Source organism: Galeopterus variegatus, unplaced genomic scaffold (genome assembly GCF_000696425.1).
Source record: "Galeopterus variegatus unplaced genomic scaffold, G_variegatus-3.0.2 Scaffold546, whole genome shotgun sequence".
NCBI classification, from domain to species: domain Eukaryota; kingdom Metazoa; phylum Chordata; class Mammalia; order Dermoptera; family Cynocephalidae; genus Galeopterus; species Galeopterus variegatus.
Genome location: NW_007726657.1, coordinates 269,556 through 291,041, shown reverse-complemented (window position 1 = coordinate 291,041; position 21,486 = coordinate 269,556). Strand labels below are relative to the sequence as shown.

Here is a 21,486-nt window from a genome sequence, read left to right as displayed (position 1 = left end):
GCTAAATATTAAGATTTGTTGCAGAGTACCTGTTTTATAAATAAAGTTTTATGGGAACAAAGCTATACCCATTCTTTTACAAATTGTTTATGGCTGCTTTTGCACTGCAGTCGTAGAGTTGAGTAGGTGAAAAAGAGACTCATAAAGTCTCAAATATTTACTTTGTAGCCTTTTACAAAGAAGTTTGCTACCCCCCAGATTAGCTTGTGGAACATAGACTAATTTTGGTACATGTACCAATTAAATCTGTCTTTCTGATTTTTCCAGGTGAAAGTCAATATAATAGGAGAAGTGGTTGACCAGGGAAGTACTAATTTGAAAATTGACCATACAGGGTTCAGTCCCCATGCTGCAATCTATTCAACACGTCCTGATGTTAAGTGTGTGATACACATCCACACCCTTGCAACAGCAGCTGTAAGTCAATGAAGGGCAAAAAGCAACAATGACTCTGGAAAACGTATTGTTTTCATGGCCTTCCCAGCATGATGCTTTATTCTCTGTGTTCCTTCAGATCATAGTTGATGTATTAATCCTCTGCATACCCAGAAGGCAAAAGGCTCTTAAGACCAAATGCTACCATTCTAGGAAACAACTGGAGAGATAGCATTTGTATTTTAAAAACTAATCAGTTTAATAGTTGTGTCATTGAATTTTTTTTGAGCAAAGCTCCTTTCGTAATATCTGATACAACATTTAGATTGAGTAGTATTTCCTAAGTTCTTTTTTTTTCTGGAAGAAAAGAACTAAACTTAGAGGTGGGCTGCAATGATAAACACAGCAAATAGGCCAGTGACTCCTGAACTAACTAAAGAATCATGTTCCTTTGAAAATGTATTAGTAACTAAATGTGTTATCTTGGTATGGACCCATTCAAATAGGTATCCTCCATGAAGTGTGGGATCCTTCCAATTTCTCAAGAGTCCCTCATCCTGGGAGATGTCGCCTATTATGACTACCAAGGGTCACTTGATGAACAAGAGGAGAGAATTCAACTGCAGAAAGTTCTGGGGCCAAGTTGTAAGGTATGTAGTAGAGTTTCTATCTAAGGAGCTATTTTTGTTGCTGTTGATGAAAACAGTGTGAGCTATGCCAGTTATTTAAAATGATTGCTCTGGGGATTCTATTTTAGGTGCTGGTACTCAGGAATCATGGTGTGGTAGCACTTGGAGAAACAGTTGAGGAGGCTTTTCATTATATTTTTAATGTGCAGATAGCCTGTGAGATTCAGGTAGGAAAAATTATTCCTTTTTTTTTTTTATTGCTTTGTTATTTGCTCACTTATTTGGATATTGTGTTTACTTATTTCTAAAGCCCTGTTGGTTAGTGGATATTGTTTTGTTCCAAGAGAAGTGCTACTCTACTAAGTAAAAAGAGTAGTCAATTCAGTTATCTCTTGAATTAAAAATAGGAGGAAAGGAAATTAATATTTACACACACAAATTTAAGTGCCTCATAAGCATTTTCCCCATAATCCTACTTTTTTAAGATAGTACAGTTGCACATTTCTGTTTTCACATTCTTATGGTGGTGCTAATTGAGAAAGGCAGCCACAAATTATCAATAATCAGAGGCTGGTTAATGAACAAAAAATTATAGCTATATAGGAAAAATAAGTCCTATTGGTGTACAGTTGACCCAGGAATCTATAATTAACAATGATTTACTGCATGTTACCAAACGACTAGAAGAGAGGAGATGAAATGTGCACATCACAAAGAAATGATTGGGTTTTGCAAAGATGAATATGCTGATTGCCCTGAATGGATCATCACACATTATATACATGTATTGAAATATAACTCTGTACCCCATAAGTATGTACAATCAGTATGTTTCAATAAAAAAATTTTTTTTAAAGGAAATAGAAGGAAAGGAAATTAAAATTTATATACACATACAAACAAATTTAAGTGCCTCATAAACATTTTCCTCACAGTCCTACTTTAAGATAGTATAATTGCACATTTCTCTGTTTTCACCATCTGGTGGTGGTGCTAATTGAGAAAGACAGCCACAAATCATCAGAAAGTATAAGGCTAGGGCCAGAAGCTTTATGAACTCAGTGTTTCCAATAATTCTACAGCCTCATTATTATAATACGTTAGATACTTATTAACCACTTTTTTCCTCAGAAAAACTGAATGTATTTAAAGGCCCTAATTTCCCTATTAAAGAAAATCAAGCTGATTCTCTTGAATCAAATAGTAATAATTTATGGGAAGGGCCACAAGAAAGGCAAAAAACCCAAACAAACAAAAAAACCCTTTTCTACCAACTTTAACTTGTCCTTAACCAACTTTTTTGCTCTGATGGTCCCTCCTCTTCTTCTCAAATGGGGCTATGAAAAGCATAATTAAATTAAGAAAATGAGCTGACAGCTTCTGCCTAAATATCCTTAAATTCAGTGTAGTGTATTCCTTTAAAATTATAACTTTCAGGAGCCAGCCTGTTATCTCGGTTTGTTAGAACATGGTGATGATAACACCAAGGTGCAGGGGTCGATCCCTGTACTGGCCAGCTGCCAAAATAAATATATTAATAAAATAAAATGATAACTTTCAGCAAAAGTTTTAACTGGATAGCCATGGGAAAACTCCAAGAAAAGAACTTTTAAAATTTGCAAGAGATTTCAGTTGCTTGGAATATGTTAAAAGGTGTGGCTCTAGAGGTGTTTCCCATCAGGGAGGATATGAGTCTTGGAAACTATCTTTTTCAGATGGATGGAAAGGATACTTCAGCTGCCTACTTGTGCAAGAATGTTGCTTTGTCTTTGTTAATAACCTGAACAACTATTATGGATATTTTCCAAATTGAGATTGTGCCTTTTTGAAAGTAAAATGCTCATTAGAGTCTTTACAGTTCTGTGCCTCTGTATATTTTACCATTGATTACAGGTGCAGGCATTAGCAGGGGCAGGTGGAGTAGACAATCTACTTGTGCTGGATCTTCAGAAGTATAAAGCTTTCACTTACAATGTAGCAGCATCTGGAGGAGGAGGTGTGAATATTGGTTCCCAGCAGAAATGGAAGGTTGGCGAGATTGAGTTTGAAGGGCTGATGAGGACTCTGGACAATTTGGTAGGTGAAAAATTGAACATAAACCTACGTTTCATGTCTTCAGATTCAAGAGTAGATGCTTCCATCTCCCTTTTGTTTTAGAACACGCTTCCTACTCCTCTAGAAGCAGAGTTTGACCCTAGGAAGGCATTTTGGTGTGATTTAATCACTTTTTTAAGAATCAAACAATGGAACAAGTAAATGTTTTTTTATTTACTTGGGGTTTTTTTCAGGAATACAATACATTGTTATTAACCATGGTCACCACATCGTACAATACTTGTATATCTCTTGAACTTATTCCTCCAATCTAACTGAAATTTTGTGTCCTTTGACCAACATCTCCTCATTTGCACCCTCAGCCCCTCGTAACCATGATTCTGCTCTCTGCTTCTGAGTTCAACCTTATTAGATTCCACATATGAGATTATGAGGTATTTGTCTTTCTGTTCCTGGCTTACTTCACTTAATGTACTTTAATGTTCTCCAGGTTCAGCCATGTTGTTGCAAATGTCAGTTTTCTTTTTTAAGACTGAATAGTGTTTCATTGCATATATATGTACCACAGTTTCTTTATCCATTCATCCATCGATGTACACTTAGGTTGATTCCACATCTTGGCTATTGTGAATAATGTTGTGTTGAACATGGGAATGCAGATATCTCTTCAACATACAGATTTTTTTGGATATACCCAGTAGTGGGACTGCTGGGTCATGTGGTAGTTCTATTTTTAATCTTATGAGGAACCTCCATACCGTTTTCCATAATAACTATACTAATTTACGTTCTCAGCAACAGTGTGCAGGGGTTCTCTTTTCTCTGCATCCTCACCAACACTTTCATCATTTTGATAATAGTCATTCTAAGAGATATGAGGTGATACCTCATTGTGGTTTTAATTTGCACTTCTCTGATAATTTAGTGATATCGAGCATTTTTTCATATATCTGTTAGCCAATTGTATATCTTCTTTTGAGAAATGTCTATTCAGATCCTTTGCCCATTTTTTAATTGGGTTCTTTTCTTGCTATTTAGTTGTTTGAATTCCTTATATAGTTTGGATATTAACTCCTTACCAGATGTATGGTTTGGCAAATATCATCTTATCTTAGATTTTACCTTCTTCCATGAAGGGTCAGAAGACAGACTGCCTTCAGACCTGGGAATAAAAACTTAAATGAGCGCTGAGATTTGGTTCCCCAAATAACATTTTATAGGTAAAAAAAAATGTTTCTGGTCAGCAGTTTAGAAACTACCTTTGTCAGGAACTGTTGTTTGAGTGGAAATTGCGGTGTTCAGCTGGAATCATTTTAAACCAGATCTTGAAATTTGCTTAATTTCAACTGCAGTGTTATGTGGAGGTTATGTGGAGTTTAGAAGGACGTTTTCCCTTTGCTTTTAAACAAAGGAGTCTTTTTGAATCATTTGTTTAAAGAATTAGAATCCAGATGCTGTGTTGGTACAGGTTTGATAGTTTCAAATGTGTTTTTTTATTCCCTTAGGGGTATAGAACAGGCTATGCTTATAGGCATCCTCTCATTCGAGAGAAGCCTAGGCACAAGAGTGATGTGGAAATCCCAGCAACGGTGACTGCTTTTTCCTTTGAAGAAGATACAGTGCCACTCTCTCCTCTCAAATACATGGCACAGAGACAGCAGCGTGAAAAAACAAGATGGCTGAACTCACCAAATACTTACATGAAAGTGAATGTACCCGAGGAGTCTCGGAATGGGGAAACCAGTCCCAGGACCAAAATCACAGTAGGCCACTATTTTATGTAGTTTGCCTTTGCTAAATATTTTGCCTAGTTACTCATGAAATTGAATGTTCTGTGTTGAGAATATTGGGAAAGTAGAATATAATATTAAAAATAATGATATCACTATCATTTATCAGGTATCAACTGTGTGCAAAGCACTGTTCTGAGTGCCATATGTGAATTATCTCATTTAATTCTAATATGAAATGGATGCTGCTTTTCTTCCTGTTTTATAGATGAGAAAACCAAGGCAAGAGGAGTTAACTAGCCTTTTTTTAATGATAAAGTCAGGATCTGAATGTGGACAGTCTGACTCTGGAGCCCATTTCTTACTCACTGCGTGATAACTGCTTTGTAGTTTATATTGCACCAGTGAATTAGGACTACAAAAGTTATCAACATCTAATTGTGCCAAAGTTGCGTGAATTACTCTACATAGCTACCCTAAGGCAATATCTTGAACATCTTTTAGGTAGAGAAATGGGTTATTTTCTCTTTTTTCAGAATTTTGCTTCAGATTTGGTTAGGTTTTGGAAGGCTTACCAAATATTCTCTAGATATTCAAAATTAATTCATCCTGTCATGTAAACCAATAGCATTCAGAGTGGAAATGCCTAGGCAGCAAAGTGTTTCTTACCTAGTCTATAAGATTTCTTGTCTCCCAGTCAAAGAACATAATTAAACTCATACGTTTCCCAGAATCCATCTCATTGACAGAGATTGGTGGCCAGCCATCATTAATCTTGATAAGTGTTAGCTTTCTTTAAGGTGGGGTAAATGAGAAGAATTACATAAACTCCTTCCAACCCTTTAGTTCTATTATGCTATGTAGTACCAGATTATCCCTGTTATAAATTCCTAGTTAGGGGCTTGGCCTTTTCTGTCAGCCAAAAATAAAAAGTGAAGTCTAGAGAACTAAAGAGATTCCTTGAGTTCGTTTTGGTGACTTCTTGGCCATCATCATCTGATGACAGTGCAGGAGACAGAACTCTGAATGTGAGTTAATGTGATATCATACTCTGTATCTGTGCTTGAAATTGTTTTGGCATCATATTTTTAATTCGAAGAGGAAGAAGTTTAATTTGCAGTGTAATTGAATTGTAAATAGTAATGGCTTTTTTTTTTTTGAGTGCTGATTGTGAGCCTTTTTCTAACTAGTATGAAATGTGAACTAATTGACCACTGAGGTACTGCTTAGTGAAATTCTTTAAAAGGTTGGCAAGGGCCAAGCCCGTGGCGCACTCGGGAGAGTGCAGCGCTGGGGGCGCAGCAGAGCTCCCGCCACGGGTTCGGATCCTATATAGGGATGACTGGTGAGTGCGGTGCAGCCGGTCTCAAAAAAAAAAGGACAAAAAAAAAAAGGTTGGCAATATATGCTCCCCTTGAGACTATAAAGTTACCAAGCACCTACTAATGTTTTCTTAACACAAAGCTTCATTCTAGAAAATTTTTTACTCTTTAGTGGATGAAAGCGGAAGACTCTTCTAAAGTTAGTGGTGGAACACCTATCAAAATTGAAGATCCAAATCAGTTTGTTCCTTTAAACACAAACCCAAACGAGGTACTAGAAAAAAGAAATAAGGTAAGACGTGGTCTTCTCTGGCCAGGGGAGACATTTTTATTCTGTTTTCTGTTTAAACCACTAGTGATTAATAACAAACTTAGAAGTTTGAATACAAAAGAATTTGAAATTTAATTCAGTGTAATATAAGCTTGTATTGAATACCTCCAGCTAGTCATTGGTAAGCAGTCTACATGGGAAAGAAGTATTAAACGTATTTCTGCTTAAAGAACCCCTGGTATTAGGGGAAAATGCAGTTCTCTAACAATGTAAGATAATAGGAAATTACATGACAAGAAGAGTGAAGGAGATTGATGTGAGTTGTTAGGATGTTGAGGTCTTCATGGAGGTGGGACTTGAAGATACTCTTATTCTGGAGTGGTCAAACAGAAAGCTTTTAGGAAAAGAGAAAGCAAAGGTCATCTGCATAGTTCACCCCAAGAACTTGTTACTGTTTTTCAATTCAGATTCGAGAACAGAACCGATATGACTTGAAAACAGCAGGACCTCAATCTCAGTTGCTTGCTGGAATTGTTGTGGATAAGCCTCCTTCTGTAAGTCCATGAAGTAATATGATCTCTGTTTTTGACCCTACCACATTAATATTTTTGCCTTTTATGGATGAATATTTGAATTCATATTTATTCAAATATGAATAAATATTTATTTTTTAATGAGTATTGTTTTACTAAGGTTAATATAAGCACAAGTTAAAAAAGTCAGTCCACAAGAATTCAAATGCCACCCTCAATTTCCAGTTTCCAGGGGCAAGGATTTTCTGGGGTTTTTTGTTTCTAGCATTTACCTTGATATTTCTAAAGAGCATTTTTATTCTGCTTTATTGGTTTATCAGTTTTAGACCTCAACTGTATTTCGTCAAATCTATGTCATTTATGTAAGAAATAACATTATTTTATGTATCACTAAAAGAGAAAAAACACTGACAATTATAATTGAAAGAAGCCATAGATTATAAGAAGACTGACAGTTTCAGAGATGGGAAAATATGGGAGAAAATTTGATCTTAGAATTAATGAAAGACAGGAGTGACTTCTTTTATGAAACATGGGGTTTTAGCCTGTTTACACAATGCTTCTCCTTTTCCCTCTCCCCATTCTCCCAGTAAGGTCATATCACAGTTTTTTAATTAAATTGGCTTTTAATGTTTATATTATTACACATATGCTGCTGTGCTAGGTAGTAGCCCATGATTACATTTCCATTTTTTATGTAACTTTTCTCCCTTGTGGTTTTTTTTTTTCTTTTTTTCCTTTTTTTGTCTTTTTTCGTGACCGGTAACGGGATCGCAACCCTTGGTGTCGCACCTGCACCGCATTCAACCAGTGAGCAGACCGGTCTCTATATGGGATCCGAACCCTCGGTGGGAGTGCCGCCACGCTCCCAAGCGCCACACTCTACCGAGTGCGCCACCAGGCCGGCCCTCTCCCTTGTGTTAATAATTGCCTCCTTTTTTCATTGGCTTAGTATTTGGGGTACATAGCCTTAGTACTTCTCAAATTTTCAACAGAAGTATAAAGTCCCTCTTAATATTATTTTCCATAGGGTGAATGGCAACAGGTAATGTCTCCGTTTCAGCCCCCTGTCATCCTCGCCCAAATCTGGACTGATTGTTCTTCAAGCCAGCTGCACAGGCTCATCCTGATGATTCCTGTGCTCCGATGTCATATTCCTCGGCTTTCTTGATTTACTTCTTTACCATAGAGCACGTCTTCTAATAGCTTTCTGAGAAAGGATGCAAAACAGTGTCAAATGCCTTTATTCTACCTTCAAAAGTGCATATAATGGGTATAGAATTCTAGTTTGGAAATTATTTTCCCCTGAAATATGAAGATCATCTATTGTTCCCCATTTCATTGTTGAGAAGATAATATTGTGATTCCTGAACAGGATAGGATCCCTTTTTCTTTTTTTCTTCTTTTTAAGACTTTTTCTACATCTCTGCTGTTCTGAAATTTTATGATTGTGTGCTTCATAGTAGATTTCTTTTTAGTCTTTCTGTTTTTAGCTTTTAATAACGCCTTTTAATCTGTAAAGTCATATCCATATCCTTCAGTTCTGGAGATTTTTAAAAAAGTGTTCCTTTATAGTTTTTTTCCCTCCATTTTTTTTCTTTTTCTGTCAGTATATCCTGTTAATTTGGATGTTGGACCTCTTTGAACCTCTGATTTATTTCTTTTCTTTCCTACTTTCCATGTCTTTGTCTTTTTATCCTACTTTCTGGGAGGTTTTCTTGGCTTTATTTTCTAACCCTTCTACTTGATTTTTTTTATTTTGATGTTAACTTTTTTTTTTAATTTAAGAGTTCTTATTCCCTGAATGTTCCTTTACTAATAACATCCAGATCTTTGTTTCATGGATACATTTTCTCTCATCTAAGTGAATTGATTTTAAATTTCCTTAGCTGCCTTTGTTATCTTTGTTTCTTCTGAGTTCCCTTTTTCTTGTTGATTCTAGTCTCTGTCTTCCATGATGGGAGCTTTTCTTAAGTGGTAATCTGTGACAGTCTGTGTTGAAGAATGAGACATTGAAAGCTGATCAGAAGCTCTGGGTGTGTATAGAGCTCAGGGATTGGTGAGCTTCATGGTAGGGTGATCAGGTGCAGACCAGGTTGTTTCTCTGGGGAATCTCCAGATGTTACTATTTGAAGTCCTTTTATCTGGGACCATTTAATTTATCCGGAAAAGAATTCTCCAGTCTCCTGCCAGTTTCCCAGCATTGTTCTGGAAGTGCACAGCTGTGTTTTGTGCCCCCCTAATCAGTTTTTCTGAAGAATAAGCCTCCGATCTTCGCAGAGACAGGAAAGAGGTAAATGCTTGGTTGTGTAGAGTAGGGAAGGGGAACTGGGAATCTGTCTTTTCCTTATTCAGACTTGTAACTTGTCCCCTATTTTCAACTTTTCCTCACCTCCACCTTCTGTGTACCTGATGCCTCTAGTTTCTGAGCCTTACCAGACCTCTTCTGGGCAAATGGGCATGCCTTTCATTTGCATCCTTCTTTGCCAGACTGAGGCTTTAATTTTTTTAGCTCTGCTACTCACTGTTCCACCTGCTTTCCATCTTCCAAAAATGTGTTAACATTTCTCATTCTCTGTTGTCTCCTCTGCCCTTCTTTTGTCCTTAAAAATTTATAATTTTTTTTCCTGCTCATTCACTATCCTTTCAGTGGGATTTTAGGAAGGATCAAAAATAAATGCAAGGCTTCAGTCTGCCAGGTGTAAGTGAAAGTCTCATTAATTCCTTTCCTAGAGAAAATAGCTGCAAGTTTATTTCCATAACAAATTTAAAGATGTTCTTTGGATTCAGTTTCATTTTTATAAGCCTTATTTACAAAGGCTTTTGAAATAGTTTGGTTTTTCAAGATATTTCCTAGTTATGCGTAGCTTATTAGAGCTTGGCTTAGTTTTATATTGTTTAAAAAGTATTATTAAAATTTATCTATACAGGCTTAATGAGGAAACATCACAGGCAATTTTAGTCCATTGGATCAGTAGTCTAAGAGAATTAATCTGATGAGTATTTTAAACAAACCATGTTGTCTTGTCATATGATTGTTGTGAAGTAAAGTGTCACAAACATATATATATGTGTGTGTGTGTGTGGTAACGAATCTTTTTTTTTTTTTTTTTTTTTTTGCAAGACCATGCACTTTGAAGATGATGATCATGGCCCACCAGCTCCTCCTAATCCATTTAGTCATCTCACAGAGGTAGAACTTGAAGAGTATAAGAAGACCATTGAACGTAAACAGCAAGGCTTAGAAGGTTAGTAAATTTTTAGATTAAGCCTAGGATAACCACACTGATAACAGTAGCACCTCGAGTTGGATGATAGAAGGTAGTCAATATTTTTAAAAAATATTCCTTTTATAATCAATTAAGTTGTTCTATTTCATCTATTCCAGTCCTTTACTGAGTATAGGTGGGGCTGAAATGCAAAGAACTACCGTGTATTATGTATCTCAACATGTAGAGAAAGCTGTTCTTTCTCAGAAAGCAATCTGAATGCTATCTATTTTATAATAAAATCCTCTATAAAGTGAAATCCTCATATGAGTAAAGAATTACCAGCCAAAGTAGATGTAGATGTATTAATAGATTTAAACATTTCATAGTATGTGACTTTTTAAAACTTTTTATTTTGAAATAGTTATTCACAAGTATGTGGTTTTAATGCTTTGTAAAATCTCTGTTCCTGGATGGTCTCAAGGTGCCAGTATTGTCATTTCAAGATCAAAGTGTATAGTAAACTGATGCAACTTTCCGGAAGTACATAAGCATTCTAGTGAGGTTGAATTTTTCTGACTTTGGAACACTTAATAAGTAGTTTGTTAGGATTACATTTAAGAATTGTTAATGAAAACAGCTAATTGAATACTAGCTGCCTTATTTCCTAGAATAAGAGATTCTTTTTAATAAGGGTTCTCAATCTTGGGTCTTTGTATAAGCTTCAGACAGTCCATGAACAACCTGAAAAAGATATGCTTAATTGTGTATGATATACATTTGGGGAAGGGAGGTGTATTAGTCTGTCTTGGTTGCTTTATTATAACAGAAGTATCTGAAACTGGGTCATTTATAAAAAAGAGGTTTATTTGGCTCATGATTCTGGGACAGCTGCACCTGGTGTGGGCCTCAGGCTGCTTCTACTCATGGCAGATAGTGGCAGGCAGCCAGTGGGTGCAAGCAGATCACATGGCAAGTGGAAGCAAGAGAGAGAGGGGAGTGTCCTTTAAACAACTAGCTTTCGTGGGAACTCACTCACTACCCGCCACTCCCCCACCACCCCGGGCATTAATCTGGTCATGAGGGATCGGCCTCCTTGACCCAAACCGCTCCCAATATTGCCAAGTTGGGGATCAGATTTTGACATGTGCTTTGGGGGGGACAACACACCCAAACTCTATCAGGATGGTTCAGAGCGTGGGGGATAAGAAATCCGTGACCCTAAAAGAGGGTAAGAGCCTCTGCTTTAGAGCATCCACACACATAGTTGAAATTTTTACCCAAAACAAAACAGAAGCTAATAGTTAAAGAAGTTTTGTCCATGTTAGATGTCATGTAGGAAGAATAAATGACATCTGGATCACCTAAGGAACAGTTTTATCAGTGTGTTAGTGCCTTTGTCATAAAAGAGAGTCATTCTGACTCATGAATGTAATTACACTCAATGTTCTGAGTGGTATTATTGAGTTTGTTTATTCTAACGTAAAGTTGGATCCTTTATCTGTTTTTTTGTATTTTATGAAATGTCCCTCTTTACTCTTATTTTTTAAAAAGCCTAATGATGCCAGGTAACAAATATTACACTCTGCAACCATATCTTTTATATATAACTTTATAAATCGTTTCTTTCACATTCATTCTGAATTAACTTGCTAATATTGCTCAGACAGGAATCACTAATTGGATATTGTTCAAAAATTCAGTGAAGTATTCTGGCTCATTGATGTAGCATCACTGGTGAGGCTTTATAATTCTCATCTGGCTGCTCAGTATATTTTGGTTTTCTAACACTAGCAAAAGCTAAATAAATGCATACATTTTATTTGCCTAGGCTGCCAGTAGCCGTGATTCTTTTGTAACCCTGTATGTAAGACAACTATTAGCAGCCAGAAATTTTAACACATTAATCTCCTCTCAATGCAAAATTATTGATATATGGGATAATGTTAGTATGTTCAGCTCCTTGCTGAAGAATTTATCCTCTCTGCATATGCAGGCATATGATGTATGCACTAACCTCCCTGAAATCTTATGCTTCTTTGCTTTGTTTTGCATGGCTTTTAACTAAACTCTTATCCAACAGATGCTGAGCAGGAATTACTCTCAGATGACGCTTCATCTGTTTCACAAATTCAGTCTCAAACTCAGTCACCGCAAAATGTCCCTGAAAAATTAGAAGGTATTCAATGCAATTTCCCATTGCATTCACTGAATTAGTCTTGAGAGTCTGCCCTCTCTGTCATTTGTTTTCATGTAAAGAAGTTGAACACTGATCACAGGAAGTTTGCCATGGATTTTACGTAAATCTCCAATAATTTTATATTTTTTATTAAATGGAGTGCTACTTTTGTTGAACGTCTGTATTGATTTACCTTAATCTACATTTTGGCAACCTATGGTTCTTAAGAATTTGTGGAATTAAAATTGATTTGTCATACATCTTCCAATCAGCATGAAATTTTTTTCAGTTTTGATTGCCAAATGACCCCAAACCTAAAGAAAACTATGTTCTCTTTATCATTTATACTGATTTCATTTACAATGAAACTGTCATGTCATCAAGCTGGAATTATCTACTTTCACTCTTTGACTTAATAGTTTTGTTCCTTTCCCCTTTATAACATTTAAGAAAATAGCTTCATGCTAATAAATCCATAGTTTATTTAAATACTGATCTACCTTCATTGGAATAAAAGTGTAATGCCTTAGTACATTACTAAAACATTTCACTTTTATAAAATAGAAATGTTAACTGTATACAATAACCAAAAAAAAAACCCCGTCTCCTTTTGTAGAAAACCATGAGCTATTTTCTAAGAGCTTCATCTCCATGGAAGTGCCTGTCATGGTAGTAAATGGCAAGGATGATATGCATGATGTTGAAGATGAGCTTGCTAATCGAGTGAGCAGGCTAACTACAAGCACGACCATAGAAAACATCGAGATTACCATTAAGTCTCCAGAAAAAATTGAAGAAGTCCTGTCACCTGAAGGCTCACCTTCAAAATCACCATCCAAGAAAAAGAAGAAATTCCGCACTCCTTCTTTTCTGAAAAAGAACAAAAAAAAGGAGAAAGTTGAAGGCTAAATAAAGTCTTTTTGTAATTATTATTATTACAATGTGACATTGCACATTTAAATACCACATTTAAGTTGATCATTAATATGCAGTGGTAGATCCGATTGGGGGTATGTAGCAAACTGGACTTTAAGAACTGGAAAGAAGTTTTACTAAAATAAAAACATTATGGAAAGAACTTAAATTCATCTCTCATTTTATATGTCAAAAAAATGGCTTTGAATTTTTAAGCAATTGCTAGTTTTAATTAACTCTGCCCTCATGAAGTATTTTTAGTTCACCACAAATAGATAACTGTCTGAATTACTTCAGACCTTGTCCATAATATCTGTTGGAAAGAAATTGCCAGTGAACAAGCGAGAATTTTTATTTCTCAATACCTGCTTCACTTGGTAATCAAATTATAATTTTTTATCATGATTATTGACTATCTTTTGGGTCCCATTGTTTCAGTGGGCATTAACAGAATGCTTTAAAAGCTTCTAAGACAAGAATCTATAGTATTAGTATACACTGGCACACACTTTTTAAAAAAGTTTTAAGAAAAGATTCATTTGGAATTTTATTCATAGTATAAAATTTCCTCACCTGAAGTAACTTTGTTTGCCAAAAAGTCATTTTAGTAAACTATAATTTTTGAAAACTTCCTTTTTTTATTAGTTTAGAAAGCCCCTTATTTTTCAACAAAGGGGATTTTATACACATAACATGGGTTATTTAGTTTAACTTTGGCAAAAACAATTTTTGTATGTTGAGACGTTTGTATACCATTCAGTATAAGTGTCATAAGCATATAAGCCAATCATTTAACAGTAGAGCATATTTGAAGCTGCTTGGTACTGAGTATACTTTTAAATCTAATTCAAGAGTCTGGGGACTTGGTATCAAAAGGGGATTGGAACATATAAAGGTATATCTAGATTCATATTTGAATCTTATAATGTATTTTTCTCTTAGTATTGCTAGTGAATGAAGAAAATCTCAATGTAACCAAATGAAAAGAATGAAAGGGAAAGTGAAAAATTAAGGGAACAAAAGATGGGATGTGATAAGAAGAATTCTAGTTTGATAGTGACTCATATTCACGATAGGATATAAAGTCTCATTTATTGGTAACATGTCCCAAATCTCTGCTTCTGTGCCAAAATCAATGTCTTTCTTGCTTATTTGAGTTCTAAGAGGGTCAGATCCTTCTAACTTGTGTATCTTGAGAAGGCGGCACAAGAGGAAATCAGTAGGTCTAATTCCAGCAGTGAGAAAATTTCTTGGTTTTTACAAATTTTCAAAAATCTTTCAGTTAACTTTCTTTCTAATGTAAATACAAATTTAAACCTAGGCTTAATATAGTTTCCCCCCCACCCCTCCCGCACCCAAGTGATGTCACAAATCAGTGTAAAATCCATGATCCAGTATGGTCAGTGGGTAAAAATAATTCAAAGTATTTCTGGAGGGTGAGTTAGCATGCAAAAAATTACATTGATTACAGTGTGTTCTGGGCTGATTCTGTTTAACTGTGTGTGTATGACAATACAAAGTTGAAACAGGGCCCGGGGGTGTCATTCTAGATCTCACTAACTACTGGAATCAGTGTTTTAATCTTAGTGGAAATTTTCAGTTGCTTAACTCTGTGTTTGAGGGGTTTTTTTTATGTTCTACATTTATGTTGTATTACAATGTATGTAGAAACAATAACCTGTGAACTATGCTTTTCCATAACTTTTTAAAAATATATATATCTAAATGAATGCAATGTGCATAAATATTTTTTAAATGCAACAGTGAACTATTGCACCTTTTGCTAATGCCTCTATTTACTTGCTTTGGCATAAAGAATGAGCCAATGAATTTGTGTCCTGTGGAAAAATGTATAAATGTTATCTGATATTGCTCTTAGATGTAATGCTAATTAATGTTAAATCACAAATAAACAGTATTTTAAATATATGGATTTGGTATCATGAGGTTTACATTGGGGGTGGTTACTTGGTGGTCTGATGAGCTTTATACTTCAGTGAAACTTTAAGAGTGATGCTTCTGAATAAGGACTGTCCTGGTAAATATATTTTCAAATTAGTTGAAAATTATATATATATATAAAATGTTTCTTGTTTCAGTTCATATTAGAGGAAATATATTCCCTAAGAGACCTATTTTTTGTCTTGAATAGGGTATGGTGGCCTTAGGATGCTGATAATCTCAATTCTGTTTAGATCTATCAGTGTAGAAGAATAGATGTTGCCATATATGTACTAAGTTTATACATTACTCCTGTTTTTGATTTTTAATTTATTTATAGTAAAAATAACAGTAACAGTAAAGAGAATAGAAAATAGTGTACAATTTCATAATTAACATTTAAAATTTTTTTTATTTCCTTCCAGCTCTTATCCAGTTACATATATGTATTTCTATATATTGATAATCATGGTTTGAATGTAATTTTTTTTTTTTTTTTGTCCTTTTTGAGACCAGCCGCACCACGCTCAGCCAGTGAGTGCTGTGAGCACACCGGTCATCCCTATATAGGATCCGAACCCGCGGCGGGAGCGCTCCTGCGCTCCCAGCGCTGCACTCTCCCGAGTGCACCACAGGCTCGGCCTGTGAATGTAATTTTTATTCTGGGGTTTTTTCCTACTGAACGAAGAATAACGCATCCTAGATTTTCAAGCTAAATCTCTCATATAATTTCTTGTGGTTTTTTGTTGTTTTTTGTTTTTCCCCCTACTTTGTCCTAAAACTAGAGTGCAAGAGGGGGAAATCATGTTAATTGAAGGTTCTGGTTAATCGAAGTTTTTACTGTAATTACCTATTATAGAAATGAAGGGTTGGGGCAGAGAAGAATAGATTCATAGTCTTGGGCATATTTAATTATTACCTTGGCTTGTAAATAACTGTGGTGAAAAATTGCTGTTTTAGAAAGATTCTCATTTCAACATTTCCTTCCTTAAAACAACAAAGACAATTATCCTCAGTTCTCACTTGAGAGTCAACATAGCATGAAAGGTAGATGCCTGTGCCTTTTCCTCTATTGATCAATATTTTCATTCGCAGGGAACAGAGAGAACTGAATTGTAACAGTATTGGCTTCTGTTAACATTAGCTTTTTTTTTTTTTTTTTTACATAGGCAGATAACATGTAAAGGCAAACTATTTTTTAAACTCAAGAGTGGTATATACACATACCCAGATTGCAATCTTGGCCAAACTGGGATTTTGAAAAGAACAGTCTTCCTTGTGGCCACTAGAGGGTGCGATAGACCTAACAATCCAATATGTTTCTTGTCTTTGTGTTCAACTTCCCTTTTCTTAGTCTTTAGGGACCATGTTTGCTGTGAGATACCCAGACCTTGGAAGAGAAGACATTTCCTTTGATGTTTATTGTTCTCCTCTCTAGACTCTTTTCGACTTTTTGTTTCAGCAGGTCCCATTTCACCAATATGGATATCACCTGCGGTGACTATAACGCCTATGGGGAACACATTGAAAAAATTTGAGACTGGTCTCAGAAGGAAGCTGTGATAGGAAGTGACTCCTCAGGACTGTTCTTGCCTGGCAGTGGCAATATAATTCCTCTTTCAATAATCAGCATTTTTTTGACTGAGGAGCTAATTGATCATACCTGAATTAATGCTTTCTGTGTACCAAAGATTGTGCTAAGTGCATTTCGCATATTATACCTCATTTGGCCTTCCCAGCACCCCAACAAAAATAGATGAAATTATCCTCACTTTGTAGATAATGACATTAAGCTAGTACAAGATGAAAAGGAGGAATATTTTGTTCTTACTTACAGAGAATCCTTCAGAGAGGCTGGGCTTGCTTAACATCTTACAGCTCATATGAGGCTAAGCCAGGATTCAAGCAAAGGTCTTCGAAGTCTGCATTTCATGCTTTTCTACTATACCACATTTCCCTTGGAAACCCATTGGATCATAACCTAGGAATAGACAAAACAGTTTTCTAAAGTTTGCTGCAAATTAATGTATAGAATTTTAGTATGGGAATAGTTGAGAAACATTGCAAAACCAAACCTATATTTTATTTATTAATGATTGTTTTTCCTAAAATTTCAAGTTGTTAGATGCTCTCTGAGATTCTTTTGAGTATTCTCTCAAGTTAATCAAGATGTTGATTTCTTTACTGTTGGAACCTATAATATTCTAAATACCGTTTATACCTTAAATGACAAACTGGCACATTTTGGTATTCCTTCTGAAGCAAAAAAAAAAAAAAAAAATCCATTTTATGTAGCAGAAAAATAGATGGATATATATATATATATATCCAATCCACACTATTTTTAAGGCCTATACTGTATAAATGTCTGGTTGGATAAATCTTGATACTGAAGCTGTGGTGAAGATTATTGACTAAGCCAGCTTTTGTTTCTGGCTTTTATTCCTACAAAAATTACCTTTAGGTTTTGTCATTCTCCAGAGCCATCCTTGACCTTGCTTATGATGGTAGGAAAACCCCTCATTTTCAGGCGACTCCCGTCACTAGGCGAAATACTAGCTCGTTGCTAAACTCCATGCCTTAAAATCAGTAGCACTGATTTTATTCATCTAATTTGGGTATGTGCTGAAGAATATTAAATTTCTAAGAAATCATTCTAAGACTTTTAAAATATATTTTTGAAATGGTAAATAATATGTAGTACAAACTTGTAGCACCAGATAAAAGGACTTGTAGACAAGATTTTTCCTCACTGTCTATTTATATTAGATTCTACCCCTCAAAAAGCTGATAAATATGTGAGCCCTATATGAAGACCACTTTGAAGTGTTAACTATTTGGATTTCTTAGACCTACCATATTCCTTCTGGTTGATATTTACACTTGAAATTTTCAGGAAAAAACTTGGATTTCCAAATCAGTGTAACAGATATCCTAACAGATGAGAATGGACATGAAGTGCTGTGGTTATAAAATGCAGGAATTAGGAGGTAGATTCTCTTGTGGATTTCTCTCTGATACTCTTCACTAAACTATCTTTTCTAGGTTTAAAAAAAAAAAAGTAGTGACAGCCCCATCCTGGGCCTGGATCTCCAGTGCTGCTAGATCCTTTTGATGATTTGCCAGTTAAGCGTTCTGTCCTTAAAGTTTTGAGGGCATTTTCTTTCATAGTCAGGATCTAAACTAATTTTTTTCCCCAAAAGCAGTAGTTTCTGAAGGTTCTCACTAAGCAGGAGCGGTGGAGGAAGTAGTTGTTGTGCTCTATAACTCACCCCTTTCCTTTTGAGTAATGCTGTAGGGGTTGGATTTCAGTGTTGACTGGTTTGATAGACTTTGACTTCAGAATAGATGACCACAGTTTTATGAGAACGTGTAGATACAGCTAATCTGTTGGCAGGCCCAGCAAACTCTTCTAAAGGTGTTTACTGGACTAATAAGTTGAGGTTAAACATTACTTCCTAACTGGTTTCTGTTTTGGAAATGTTGGCTTCAATTGTTTCAGCTGAAGTAAAGGTCATTTGAGGCTACTAAAACAACCAAGAATGTATCCCAAATATTATCTATGGTCCGGGGGGAGTAGGGAAGGGCGAGGCTCCCACTGTACCTAGATGTTTGGGCATGTTAAGCCTTTTAAGTTATTTAGTGTAAAAAATATTCTGTGGTAATTGAGGTGTTTTTAAAATATCTTTTAAATAGTTCTGTATTTTAGAACCATGTATATGAAATTATTCTGTACATAGGTATGGTCTTGTGTCTCCATTTGGACCTTTAAGTTAGTATTGAGCAAGAGTACAGGCATATATGCTTGCCAAAGTCAAGCTGAGCGTAGTTTAATTAGGAACAGGGCAGACTGGGTGGAGCAAGCTCTGGAACTCTACCCACTCACTGAGTAGAGGCGGGCATTGGGGAAATGGCTTGTGCTGAAGAAGCTAGTAGGAAATCCAGCCCAGCAAGTGAAACGTGGACCTGGAAGACTTGGCAATCAACTAGAAGCACAGTCTGCATCACAAAAGTGTAAATACCAATCAGGAATCTGGAGCAAGAAAGCAGGACTGCAGAAGTCCTGTAGCATGTGTCCTGGAGCCCCAGCCACAGGCCAGGCTTCAAGAGCAGTGCTTCCTCCACTTCCTGTGGGGTAATAGCAAGATCAACACAGGACCTCAGGTTTAAGGGGCCTGAGTATAACCAGAAGTTCAAGAACTCTGATGTAAGGAAAGTGACGGATGGGGATCCTGTTATCAGCCCTGAGGTACATGGTACTGCTCATGGTCCCCAGAACCAGGCAGTGCTCATAGCCAAAACGAGATTATGACTAGCCTGGTGACAGTCTTGACTTGACACTCAATGAGTCCCAGAGCTACCTCAGTTCCTCTGGCCTCATCAGCACTAGTCCTGGAGACCACAGCCAGGTGAGCCAGTCAAGTGGCCCTAGTCGTTGGGAGAGAGGAACACTAGAGACGGGAAGGGGCCTGACCTGGCCTTCAGAGTGGAAGCACCCCCAGGTGGTAACAAGACACAGCCCCATAAGAGTGCTGCAGAAATGGGTTAGTAGTATTTCACACTGGACTGACCTGGGAGGACTAGCAAAGACTAATGAACATGGGCCAAGTGCTACCAAAACACTAGCTGTGAAGACGGCCCTGTGTTCCTTGAGAACTAATTTTCCCCATCTGGAGGCAGTTGCACCATTGAACAATGTAGCTCTGGTGATGGCTCCGGCCCTGCTACTGGGAATCACTGTAAGAAGTTCTTCAAGAGCACTAATTGGATAGAAGAGAATCAAAGAGAGTGGTCTGTGTTTTCTCCTCCTCCTCCTGAAAGAAATGAGGCTATGATTTTTTTTTTCCTTTTTGTCTTTTTTCGTGTCCGGCAACGGATCGCAACCCTCAGTGTCGCGCCCGTACCGGACCAGGACCGGCAACGGGATCACAACCCTCGGTGTTGCTCCCACACCTCGCTCAGCCAGTGAGCGGGAACCGGTCTGTATGTGGGATCCGAACCCTCGGCAGGAGCGCCACCGCGCTCCCAAGCGGTGCACTGTAGCAGTGCGCCACCGGGCCGGCCCCATGGGGCTATGATTTTAAACTAGCAAAACAGCTATGATTCCACATGGCTTGTCCTCCATGACCCTCTCGTTGTGGTAATAACCTTTTGCCACTGAGTCAGAGGCCTCTGATTTGTCTTGCCATACTTGCCCAAATAATGACCTCTCAGTTCACTCCTCCAGCCTGCTACTAAAGAGAAGGGCATCCCTGGGACCTTACCTGAAGGCGTTCAGATGTGACATCATCCTCTGGGGGACCCAGCTATGAACTATATGCGTCATGCAATCCTCTACTCCTGCAGTTGCCCATAGAATGGCTGACCCTACCCCCTAGCAAGTAGGGCCCCTCTTACAACCATTGGCCCTAATCTGGGTACCCAGCGGAGGGCTTGCACCTCCCTGATTCTTTTCTGCCTCTGCAGGCACCCTTCTCCACCTGGCTCCTCTGAGGGAGAATGTTTCCTTTCATCACAATGACTTATTCCTTTGCCAAACCCCAGTAGCACTTGAAGATCAGACTTATCTCAGCCTGTCTTAAAGGAACATCATTGATTATGTAAGACTGTGAGCTCTGGGAAACCTTGTTCATCGTTTGTCCTCACCATGCTTGGCCAAAAGTAGATTCTGCATTTTTGTTGCTCATGATGGGCAATACTGTTCATGTTGATGACATGTTAATAATATGTACATAGCAAAACAATGCTCTCATAGATCTTAAATAGTGCAAGTCAGGAAGTGGCTCGGGGTGAAAATTACTTGGAGCCTCTATAAGACATAATAAAAATAGCTACAGTTTATCAAGTGCCTACCATCTGTAGGCACCTTATTACATGTTTTAATTTCATTATCACATTAAATCCTCAGTCCTGCACCAAAGGGTTATCGCCACTGAAGGGAAACTGAGGTTTAGAGAGAGGCTAAGGAACTTGTCTCGTTTCAGCACCTAGTAAGTGGTAGATCCAGGATTCAAACTCCAAGTCTATTTCTCGCTGTCATACCAGGTTTTCACTGAATGCAGCCTTCTTACCAATCGGTAGGAAAATCACTTATTAGAACTTGCAGCAATGTAAGAGAATCCTTCTGCTAACTGTCTCTCTCATGGCTAAAGTGGCTTCTAGGTAAGGAGAGTTTACCCCAGGTCAAAATGGCTGAGCAACGTTCATGAATTGAGTGGAGAAGGGCTTCCTGAGCAAGTGTACAATGTAATTTCAGTTAGATAGCCTAGGACAACTTTAGGCATGGGCAAAGGAGAGAAGACTGGGTGCCGGTCTTTTCTTAACAAA

General features: G+C 37.1%; 1 protein-coding gene across 2 annotated transcripts in view; it reads left to right on the top strand.

Moving 5' to 3' along the window:
- The window catches only part of ADD3 (adducin 3 (gamma)), a 134,797-nt gene extending 119,650 nt beyond the window's left edge, over positions 1-15,147 (top strand). Inside the window, exons 6-15 of one of the 2 annotated variants that reach the window (XM_008569942.1) lie at positions 268-417; positions 882-1,025; positions 1,133-1,231; positions 2,898-3,080; positions 4,565-4,822; positions 6,284-6,403; positions 6,850-6,936; positions 10,040-10,163; positions 12,208-12,303; positions 12,920-15,147. In XM_008569942.1, the coding sequence (XP_008568164.1) occupies positions 268-417; positions 882-1,025; positions 1,133-1,231; positions 2,898-3,080; positions 4,565-4,822; positions 6,284-6,403; positions 6,850-6,936; positions 10,040-10,163; positions 12,208-12,303; positions 12,920-13,212 (1,554 nt within the window). In that variant the 3' untranslated portion in view covers positions 13,213-15,147. The remainder of the gene's footprint in view (positions 1-267; positions 418-881; positions 1,026-1,132; positions 1,232-2,897; positions 3,081-4,564; positions 4,823-6,283; positions 6,404-6,849; positions 6,937-10,039; positions 10,164-12,207; positions 12,304-12,919) is intronic. The other variant, XM_008569943.1, reaches the window with a different exon arrangement.
- Positions 15,148-21,486: the final 6,339 nt, after the last annotated feature.